This window comes from Drosophila innubila, assembly GCF_004354385.1.
Source record: "Drosophila innubila isolate TH190305 chromosome 3R unlocalized genomic scaffold, UK_Dinn_1.0 2_E_3R, whole genome shotgun sequence".
Lineage (NCBI taxonomy): Eukaryota > Metazoa > Arthropoda > Insecta > Diptera > Drosophilidae > Drosophila > Drosophila innubila.
Window position 1 is genome coordinate 4,177,889 of NW_022995380.1, and position 12,327 is coordinate 4,190,215.

The window sequence follows — 12,327 nt, forward strand, 5'->3', positions numbered from 1 at the left end:
TTATTTTAAACGCATTTAACTTTATTTTAAAAATCAAGCCCACAGAATTATCCATGTCATATTTAATTATTTTCGTTTTTATATTGTAATATAAATTATTCATTTATTCTCAATGACTTCTGCCTTCAATATATGGAAATAGTGTTTTTCCTACATCTCAAAAAACGTTGAGCTCTTTATTCCTTTAAAAAAATAATGGCTACCACCTGACCCTGACAAAAAGGGTCGAATACGTTGAGATCTCTGCTTTTCGGCTTTGGCAGCTAAAATAGACGCACAATCAAGCAATCGTTTATTCCATATATCCTGTTACTATAAAAGTGCCCTGAAAGGGTATCATAATTTATGTAACGGTAAAGGCAAAGTCCTATGATATAAACAGGGTACTTAATAGTCGAGCATCTAAAATGAATTCAACTTTTTCCAGTGAATCCTGCCGTGTTTTTTACACTTGATATAACAGTGAGCCATTTGTTTGCACTGCAGCCACACCCACCCCGCCCCCACGGGTCGCCTGACTGCATTGCTCACTTTGACAATGCACTTTAGCAAGCTAGGCAGGTGTGTGTGTGTATGAATGTGTGTGTGTGTGTGGGTAATGGCTCCCTCAACGCACAAACAAAACTGTCAACAACCGGAGGCAGTAGGAGGAGGCAGGCGCAAGTACGACTAAAGTCTGGCAACATCTGCTGCTGCCACTGCTGCTTTTCCGACTGTTCCCCATCTCTTTTCTCCTCTCATTCACCTACCGTCCACTGAACCTGTGGCAGCTGCCAGTTGGTGCTCATCCCGGTCGGCAGCTTCAAAGTGCTACGTTCTTTTGCCGGCGTCTAATGCAATTTTTATGCTGCACTGAAGCCAAAAATGCTTCCGTTTCCAGAAAGTCTTTTCATTGTTTCTCTGCTCCGCCTGAAAGCGAGCAACAAAAGCAACGCGCGCGATTATTAAATTGTTTGCTTCCCCCCCACTGCTTTTTTCCGCGTCTTGCTTTTGGTGTTTGTCTGGCTCTATTATTCTCTTTATTCTGGTTTTGGTTTAGTTGCTTTGATCAAAATATCTATCCCATAATGCAATCGTCGAGGCGTGTTCCAACTTCGCTTTCTTTAACCTCATTGACAGGCAGCTTCATTATATCCGTCGTCCTGGGGTGCGTGTCAGCGACAGCACAAGTATCGCCCAAGGACAAACGAACGATGCTTTGGACACACTGATTGCAAACTGTCAGCGCATTGAATGTGCATTGTTATGCTCAACTAATCGATAATGATATCCTTTGATGGAAGGATTCAGGTAAATAGTACCTTATACCAAATACTTAATACTAAGCATTAGCATTAGCATTAGCATTAGCATTAGCATTAGCATTAGCATTAGCATTAGCATTAGCATTAGCATTAGCATTAGCATTAGCATTAGCATTAGCATTAGCATTAGCATTAGCATTAGCATTAGCATTAGCATTAGCATTAGCATTAGCATTAGCATTAGCATTAGCAGCATTAGCATTAGCATTAGCTAGCATTAGCATTAGCATTAGCATTAGCATTAGCATTAGCATTAGCATTAGCATTAGCATTAGCATTAGCATTAGCATTAGCATTAGCATTAGCATTAGCATTAGCATTAGCATTAGCATTAGCATTAGCATTAGCATTAGCATTAGCTTTAGCATTAGCATTAGCATTAGCATTAGCATTAGCATTCAAATTAGCTTTAGTTTTAGCCTTAGCAGTAATTAATTAATTATTTGGTTACTAGAATCATTAGCAATAATATTTATATACTACACAGAGCAGCAGTAAAATATATAGTCCTCTAAGCTCAATTCAAAACAATTTTAAAAGATACTTTGCCACCATTTATTATAAGACTCACCTTTAACCAGAGTAAGGATGCCAAGTGGCATGACGAGTACAGCCACCATAAGATCCGTTATGGCCAGCGACATAAGGAAGTAGTTGGTCACATTTTGAAGACGACGTTCCCATGCGATGGCCAGGCAGACCAATATGTTACCAGCGGCTGTGCCAAAGACCAGGACAAGTGCAAGCAGAGCCCAATAATTGTTGGCATCGAATGGTGGCTCCACTGGCGTTGACGTTGTGGACGCATTGCTGAGACTCCAATTAACCACCTGCTTTTGGCTATAATTCCCTGGATTGAGCAGCTGCCAAACCAAAAGATTTTGCTGCCGTTCCACGCTAAAATCCAGGCTGCTCCAACTGCCGTCCTCATCCTCGCTGCCACCACTGCTGGTGCCATCTTCAGGCCCTCCACTAACTCCACCTCCACCTCCACCGCTGTCGTTGTAGTTGAACGTTGCATAAACATCCTCTTCCATGCTCGCAACACAATGCCTGCTTTTTCCTTGTTTACCTTGCTTTTATATTTTATTTCTATTATGCGCTACTTGAATTTTTCTTGTTGTTGTTGTTGTTGCACTCTAATTAGCCCGTGCATATGCAGTGGCAAATAGTTTTCACGAGCCAATTCAAATTGCAAAATGCAGCGGAAATGCTTTCACGGAAATAGCTGCTGCTAAGAAAATGCCATGAACGAGCACAGCTAATTTTTTTGTGTTTTTCTAACCGTCAATGCCTTTTGCTGGGACATTACGTCGACGACAACCGGGCGGATATTGCTGCAAACATTTGACGGCACAATTTAACCGGAAGTTCCTGCTGCAAAGGAGAACGAGGACTGGAATCAGAGCAAGAAATAAGACTTGAGATTATTGCATGTACTTTATAAATTAAATAAATATATAAATATTTTACATAAAACTATGTAATATCAATCAGAATTTGCTAAAAATAAATAAAAGAAACTAGAGGGAAGAGGACATATTTATTTATTTCTCATATTTAGAGTAAACTCAAGTAAAATTTAAGACACCGCCAGCAGCAAGTAATTATTCAAAATAATTTCATATTTTAATGTATATAACAACAACAATTATAATAGGATGTTCTCTTCTATAAGTATAGACATTATAGACAATTGTAGTGGTCGACAATTTAAAACATTATTGAATCCTTTTTGCTTAATTCCTTTATAAAAAAATATATTTTAAGATTTAAGATAAGAAGTTAGAAAAAATATAATGTATGGAATTCAGGCAGCAATTGCTGTTTTTGACTTAATCAATTATTATAAAAAAATTGACAGCAATAAATGAAATACAATAGTCGGTTGCCTTAAATTGTTGTATTGTTGTTGTGGTTGTTGATTTGGAAAATATTGTCGATAATTTATAATATATTATTCGTGGCCAATAGCATGGCGACAATAAACTAAAATAATGCAATTTGTGTGTGTGTGCATGGATAAATAATTGAGACATATATCATGAGAAATCGTTGGATAAAAACCACAAAAGCCAAAATATACGAAATCAACCACATACAGACGCACAGAATTTCACAGTAAAAACAGTTGGAAAATATTAACCAAAACCCATAAACAAAGTGGAAAGAAAAGAAAAATTAAATTTATTTTTGCACACACCGCAAGTAGTCGAGTAAAATATCATTTGAGTATCATTATTGAAGCTGGCAAGTTTTAAGGCTGATTGGCTTGTGGCCAGGTCAGTGTCCACTTGTGTGTGCGTGTGTGTGTTTGAGCGTGTGTTTGTGTGGTCAGCCACAACAACAACAACGACAAAACAATTCATACAGACAAACGGAGCAGCGTTGGAAAGGACTCAACTCGGCAGCACCTTGTTGACTTTACAAGTGCTTGCCTCATCCCCTATCCCAAGTTCTTTCCTTCCCACAGTGACCGCCCTGGAATGTTGTCGGTGTGTTCTGTCAAATGTTCAAGTGTCAATGTTGTTGTTAATTAATTTTCCTGACTGACTGATGCATGCCATAGATAAAAGCCAAACAGCACCAGCTCCAGTTCTAGGTCCAGCTCCAGCTCCAACTGCCGCTGACCTGATCCCCTGTCCGAGAGGCCGTCAGTCGCCTTGATAAACTGTTTATTGTGGTTGTTGTTCTTACTGTTTACATACTTGTTGTTGCTGATATTGGTTGCGCTGCTGCTGCTGCTTTTGCAACCGGCTAATGACAGTCAAACGACCACTTCAGCTCGTTTTCGAGTGTTTAAATTTCAAGCTACTATGCCTTTAGTCTTGTTTGTATGCATATCCTGTAGTTAAGCCACAATAGTGTATATTTGCTACTTAGGTTTATTCAACGAACTGTTTACAAATGTGACGTCCTTAAGTTGAAAGCACCCCAGTGACAAGTCGTCAGTTCTTGTCTAGCCAACACTGTGTAAATGTGTTAATCAAAACTGATTATTATTATCAAAAACTGTGGAGGTTTTTATGTTCTTCTCTTAAATAAAAATAGACATTTTAAAGAATCTAATCTAAACATAACTCTCTCTCTCTATCTTTCTTCAAATCACTATTTCTTTCGAAAAATACCTGACTAACAAACAAACTTATACAATTACTAATGCAATAATTACCAATTACTAATACTTATTACTAATACCGATGCTACTGATCTGAATGGCTTTTTCCTTATTTTCCGCAATGCATGCAACAAATGTTTGATCATTTTATTATCTTATCGTTTCAGTGTATATTTAAATGTATACATGGTTTAAATTAATTTTGTTACTAAATCAAATTCCATTTATTTAATTTCAAATTATTTTGCCCTACTGTTCTTAGTTGACGTTAAATAAAAATAAATAAGTTAATAATGATGTTTTTTAATTAAATTTCCAATGCTGTTACATCAAGCTAAAGTAAATAAATTATAATAAATTAATTGTGTATAGTAAAACATTAAAAGTATGAAATGACTACAATTGTATTTGAAATCAAATATAAAAATAGGATAAGATTATATTACGACAATCTCTGGATTATGTACAGGGTATATCATTATTGGTTAGGCCCAACTCTATATATAAGTGTGTGTTTATTATAGTGAGAGAAATATATATATATATATATATATATCTTTTATCTCACATATAAATGGCCTGTCAGCACACAAAACGAGCTCAGAGTCGACCCGGAGCCATAATTATTTGTATGTATGCGGGAGGGTGTGTGTAAGTATGTGTGTGAGTGTATATTTGTGTGCGCCACATCAATGACGGCCATTTGGACATGAATTGCACAAAGCCCATACACTCTATACAAACTGGAGTCGAGTCGAGCTGCGGCTCGGACAGTCTGTATCGAATAAAAAGCAGCGCGCCATTAGTCATATTAATCCCAGCAGAGTCATTAAGTCGTAAAATTGCTATAGGCTCAGTATGGAGGGTGGTCGGGTATATAGGTGGAAGACGAACTCAAGCTGTAGGCTTACATTTCCTTTTTGACTGATATATCCTTCAAGTATGAGCATAATAAAATACATAAATACTAGCATACATATATGCAAAAGGTATTTGGGTCAGTTTTTGGGGTATTCAATAAATGAAATACGCTTGACTTTAAGACGCCCACGTCGTATACTTAATTTCGATAATGTGTTAAGTGCAGCAGAAGACTGTCAAACGAGCAACTAGAAAAGCAATTTTCTCAACTCACGATTGTCAATCAAGGATAAGGATTTCGGATGAAAGCGGATGTTGCAAAATCCTTTAATATCAGCTATCAAAAAAAAAGGTTATCATTTGGACAATATAGTCCAGTAAAAGTAAAAGACGCGAATGGACAGCTGGCTGTAATTTTGTATCTTGTGACGCTCAAAATTTGACAAAGTAAGGAACTTTAAAAAATTAAATAAAAAGAGCATTTGATCTGACTTAATAAATTAAAAGTCATGTTTATTACTCAGCTTCACAGCTATAGGAAGCACGAATACGCCAGATATGTCTCAGAATACGACTCGTCAAGATGACAGAACGCTGTGCAAATGTTTGCGTAAAAGTATTTTTAACGTGTCAACGACAACAAAAGAATCAACTTGTCACAGTCTCCACCACAGTCCCTCTACCCTACACAAAACCCCTTTCTGGAGGTACCCCAACAGTCAACGGGTGTCAGTTGGCATATTTATTTGCGTCAGCAGCTTAAGGTCGTGTTTGATTTAATTTCTTGTATTATTTATTTATGTTTTGTGTTGTTGTTGTTGTTGCTGCTTTTGCTGTGATCAAAGACGCTTGTGCTCTTTAACAATTTTTGGTGGGACGAGCTGGGCAGGGGCCAATTGAAAGTTGAACATTTGGTTGCCTTCATTGGCTTCCTTAATGCAAATTAATTTCATTTATTTTCTTTGTGTATTTTGTGTAATTGAATTTCGAAATTGATTTCGTTATTGCGCATATTTCAATTATAATTAATTTATTTGCATTTTATTTTGACGGTGTACAGTGTGCACACATTGCCAACAACAACAGTCACAACTAAATATATTTAGTCTACTTTTGTGCGCTGATGTAATAGGTATTACCATTGACTAGAGTTTTCCGGTTTCAACGCCTTTCCAAACCAGCACAAAAATATTTTTTGTGCGCATTCTTTGTTCCGGGTCAGCCGCACCCATCTGACAGACTGACAGGCGAACGGACGGACAGACAAGGCACGCAGAAGTTTCTTCTTCCACCCGCTGCTCCACTTCCACCTGCAGCGAAGCCAACGATTAATCACAGTTACAGTTGCGTTTTTTACGCAGTTCGCATTTCGCAGAACAGGTGAGACGTCGGTGTTTTGCGTTTTTATTTTTCTTTTTTCTGACGATTTACCATTTATTTTTATTCACAATGACGAAAACACTTAATGAGGAAGCATGAGTAAAAGATAGAACGAGAAAGGGAAATATCTCACCAGGAAGTCACAAACAACAGCAACAGGAACGCACTTGACAAATAAACGCATGCTCTTCCGGAATAAAGCATTTCTAGCACGTTTCCTATCTTGCACTTCGCAATTACGGATTCTAGTAAACTAAGATGATTAAAATTTGCACAATATTTATTTTTAAATTTTCAATAATTGTTTTTCTGGTTCTTAAATGATTAGATTAAAAATTTTAATTTATTTTAAATTTCAATCATAAGATATAGATTTTATCTTATATTTTAACTTATTAGTTGGTTTAACCTTTTTTTTTAATTTTTCACAACATTATTTTCAATTTCTGTTTATTGTTTTTCATCTTGATTTTTCAATGATTGTATTTTAAAATCCTGTAATATATAGATTCTATTTTGAAATTTTAGTGTATGTGTAGATATTTTTATACCAGTTACCTTAAAAATAACTAAAAGGGTATATTGTGTTCGTTGGAATGTATGTAACAGGGGGAAGGGGGCTTCTCCGACCCCATAAAGTATATATACTCTTGATCAGCATCAACAGCCGAGTCGATGTAGCCATGTGTGTCTGTCCGTCTGTCTGTCTGTCCGTCCGTATGAACAAAAGGATGTCAGAGACTATACAAGATAGAGTAACCAAATTTGGCACACCGATTTCTTTATACCCCAGTCAGATCAAGTTTGTTTCAAATTTATTTACAGATTTTAAGATAATACAGTTTTTATGGCAATTGACGTTATCTAGTAATTTTATTTATTATCCCACTAAATCGCATCAAGATTGGACAAGTAGAACCGCAGATATGGCGACTTAATGTTTTCAAAGTAATACAAGTAATTTCTTTAAAGTACTTTTATATATATTGAAATAAGTAACGGGTATCCTATGGTCTGGATCTCGACTATAGACTTTCCCACTTGTTGTTTAAATCGATCCTTTTGTTCGGATTCTTCAAGTAAATAATCTTATGATTCGGATAATGATAGTCTTCGAGATACAAACAGATTTAAGTATGTCTAGTTAGCTTACAACATATACTAACAAGAATCGAAAGGGAAATGTAAAATGATTAGAGAATTAATGCTTCGCCATGTTGTATTCGTTTGGTTCCATTACTCTGCTTCATTCGTGGTACACTTTGTAACGCGCCATTAATCACACTGAGAGCCAGACGAGAGTCCCGCTCTCCTTGGCCCACAACTATTTAGTTGTCATAGCGAGTTGGCACTTAAAACGTTAGCTAAATTTACACATGCACTCAGGACGAATCTACAGCATGGAGGGATCTGAAAGGGGCTGCTGAGAACCATCTGGGTGTAGGGTTATAGGTCATTCTGTCTGAGGCGTGACTGACGGTGGGTGGTAACTCTAACACTTATCGTTCATTATTATCTATAACCATCTACAACCGCACACACACATGGTCACACACACAATCATATATAATTGATATATTTTCTGGCGTCTATAGAGCCACCGAAAACGCAGCGGAGACAAAAGCATCGTTGGTCAGAATATTGTTGACAATGCCGTGGAGAAAGGCGTTGCCAGCTTGTTATAATTTAGAGCATGGCACAAGCCGACATTGTGGGCGTGGCATGCTTAACTTGGCTTACAACTACATCGTGGACTATAAATTAAATTCGTTTTACGATAGGCGGGCGAACGAGAGGGAGGTTCAATTAAGACGCGCTGTTGTGGCAGCTATCTAAAGAGAGATAGAGGGAGAAAGAGAGAGAGAGGCTGAGAGTACACGTATGTATGTGAATGTGTGTCTGTGTGTGTTGGCCCTTGTGCTCGTGTGGTTTTATTAGCAATTTCATTAGCTTGTCGCTGTTGGAGATAAGCAAAACTAGTGCGAAAGGTCACAGTCAAGAGTGCTCGATTGTAAGGTACCCTGTAACTCTTCTGTGCCGAAATGCGCACGGAAATTTAAGGACTAAGCCTTAAGTTTTCACTTAGAAACCTTTTTTTTTGCGTTCCAATGATGCGATCTATGAGATCTTTAGCGATCAAGAATATAAAGGTTCGCGCACATTTTATTTACTGGAAAACCAAACAGACCCTTTGCAATTTTCAAGTACAGGGTCGAAGCATGGCTGATGCCGGCCCTCAGGACCAATATCCTTTGCAGCAGCAGCAGCAGCAGCAATTAGGAGCTTGCTAAAACAATTATCCTTGTCTACTGATGCACATCAACCAGTTGTAGTTACACTCGATGTCAATACGAGTTGTGTTAAAGTTAAGACCTGCCCGCGGTTTAAAACGCTAGAGAAACGCCACAAGCTGCAATAAGTTCGCGAAGCTAACATTGATTAGTGACAGCTCATTTGTTTGTTTAGACACTTGCCACGCCCCCTTCGCTCTTGTGCGCCTCTAATTGCCGGCCAATTAAATACAAATTGACAATGGCAAAATAATTAGACAAACTGTGACAATGACTTTGGTAATGTCTACGTGGAGGGACGGGGTGTTTACGTTAGCCGTAAGCAATGAGGCGTGTCTAAATGCACACACACAAACACAGAGACTTACACAGAGACATCGATATATATTAGAGTCACTGATTTGGGTCGCTGCATGGACAAAGCAAGATGAAATCAAATAAATATCCTGCCGGCAAAATCGTAGTAAAAGTCATTGGAGCCGCCTCGTTTCTAGAAAAGGCATTGGAACCCAAATCAAATTGAGATTTATGTGCCCAGCGATCCGTGTGTAGGTCAGCATATTGTTGTTGTTGCTGTTGTTGCTACTGCAGCTGTTTACTTTAATTTTTGCACATTGTTTTCCATCATTATAGTATGTCCACGGTCTATCCACAGGTCGGCTTCACGCCCTTGCCCAGGCATAATAACAACATTAATGTAATATAACCAGCAGCAGGGGCGCAAATTTTGTTTGTTTTTTTTTTTTGTTAAGCTACGCGTAAACCAAATTATTATAATTCAGAAAATAAGAATGGAATATAACACCATAAACATGCCGTAAGTGAAATACCCTTGTTTAGCTAACAGCTATATACTAAAAGACCTATTACTATATATTTATTTATTTGTTTATTTTGGTGTGTCCACTATCACAATCGAAAAAAATTATTGAGTTTTTAAGTTAAGATTAATAATTTAATTAATAAATATGTGATACAGGTATGTCTTAAGAAAATTAAAAATTTTGTGGACAGTTTCTTTTAATAACGTTCAAGCAAATTATCGATTTTCCTGAAAAATTTTAGACTTCATTTTTCGAACTCGCAACAATTGACTGGCATACATTTATTAAAAATTCTAAGAAAATAGTTTATTGTTGGCAAATTTTTGTACAGTGAAAAAATCACTAAAAAATATTTTATGCGTTTTTATTGAAGTTACAATTCAATTCAATTGAATAATTTTAAAATATTTAGTAAATTTTCTCCACAACTATTTGGACATCTATAAACATTGGTTCCTTGGTTTCAGGAACATATTAGATTGACATGATTGTCAAAGTGTTATCCACCAATTCTGCCAGCAAAATTGTAATAGTCGTTCCTTTTTCTGGGTCGTAAAAATAAATGAATACAAATTTATTATATTGATTTGGTCAAGTCAAAAGCGCCATGAGCAAATCAGCCGTTTTACTTTCTAGCTGATCGTTAACTTGGCAACAATGTTTTGATGACATATTTTGCTATTTGCGTGCATTTATTATTTATACCCCACGCACACACACACACACACACACACTTGAGATTGGTGGGCGAAAACCCTTCTTGCCACACATTGCACAATTCGATTTGTGTCATAAATTGGCAGCTGACAGGGGCAGCAATAAAAATAAGCGGCCATAAAATTTAATTATAGCCACAACAAGTGTACAAACAAACACACGCCCACACACTGATGCACATAATGTTTTAGATATTCAGCTCATACACACACACACACACACACACACGCACAGCAACACTTACTACATACTTGCTCGCCCCACTCCATACGCAATCAATGCAATCAATTGTGTATGCATCCATGAATTCATGTCCCGCCATCTCTTCTTCTTCTAACTTTAGATTCAGCCAAATGGTTTGTTGGCTTGCCAATGCAACCACACACTCAGTACACACACACACACACAACAAGCGACAATTTGGTTAGTGTTATGTTATGTGGCAGCAGCACAGAAGCAACTGTCGGGTTTTAGCAACATTTTTGGTTACTTTCTAACGTTCTCAACAAGTACGATAAACGGAATTTAGGATTGCTCGACTAAAAAATACCCTTTAAGCAACTGCATGTCTCAGGGAAAATAACTTTCACGTCTTTTTATGCTCATTTTGTAAATAATGTTTTCTTATTATTTAAAAATGTTAATATACATAATAATAAATTTGTTTATATACAAGAAGTTGTAACGTCCTTCAACTAATATTTTCCGATTAAATATTAATTTTTAATAATAAAATGTCAGATGTACAGGTATTACGATAAGAATTACACTCATGAAAGTAAGAAAGTTAACCTCTTAATATTAAGGGAACGACGTTTATATAATAATTAGATATTAAGAAACGCCAGAAGCTATTATCTTAAAAGAAATTCAATCAATATGTAATGACACCTATTACAGTTTTTTAGTTCCACAAATCGGCTAACATAATTAATTTGAAATTATTAACCCTATTCCCTACTTATTACTAGGTATAACAACAATGTGCGCAGTTCACCAGACTCAAAAATACGAGTATTTCATATGATGATGCATTTGAAGAGCACTTATCAGACACACGCACTACCGTAGAAAGAGATGGAGAACGAGAACGGTAGAGAGAGAGAAAGATAGGAAATGGGGAAAAGAAAGGAAGCGTTATAAATTTCCGATATGCAACGATATGCAAAAACGTAGCACTCGGCTAAGAGCCCAATGGAAAATTTATTGGATTCGTGAATTTGAATTGTCGCAAAGAGACAATAGGAAAGTTATGGGGAGATTGATATAGAGGAGGAATGGCCAATCAAATGAAAATTCATTTGGGAGCTGTAAGCAACAGCTGAAACATTTTTGAGTTTATTCTTTTTTAAGTTAAGTTTTTGAGTTTTAAATGGGAAAGGAAGAAATACATAATTCCGTACAAATAATTATTTCGCTAAAGCGGGAAACAAATTGGAATAATAAAAAGAAACTTATGATAAGGATACAGAATTTAAAAAAATTCTAAATGCATATATGAATAAAAACTCAACTTTATACAAAGCTAGTCTGAAATAGAAAATACAAAGTCAATAAAAAATAAAGAAAATTAAAATTTGAACACCAATTTGTACACTAAATATCAAATTTAAAAAAAATAAACATTGAAATATTATTTATGTACTCAGATTAATATACTAATATTTGACCAAAAATTGTGGGGCTGAAATATTTTGGGTGATCGGGGTATCAATCAACGCGTTTTTTGATTAGAATTTTTAATAAATTAAAAAATAAAGTATGCTATTTTCTTAGTTAGGACTAAACCTTTTGATCACCTTTCCCACCCTTCGCGCTGATTTCGCCACTAG

At 36.4% G+C, this 12,327-nt stretch overlaps 1 protein-coding gene across 1 annotated transcript in view; it reads right to left on the bottom strand.

The window, feature by feature from the left end:
* Window positions 1–2,341, bottom strand: part of LOC117791281 (dopamine D2-like receptor) — a 35,546-nt gene extending 33,205 nt beyond the window's left edge. The window contains exons 1-2 of the mRNA XM_034630989.1: window positions 2,293–2,341; window positions 1,876–2,262 (exon numbers count right to left, since the gene is read on the bottom strand). Of these exons, the coding sequence (XP_034486880.1) occupies window positions 1,876–2,262; window positions 2,293–2,341 (436 nt within the window). The remainder of the gene's footprint in view (window positions 1–1,875; window positions 2,263–2,292) is intronic.
* Between the last annotated feature and the right edge of the window lie 9,986 nt (window positions 2,342–12,327).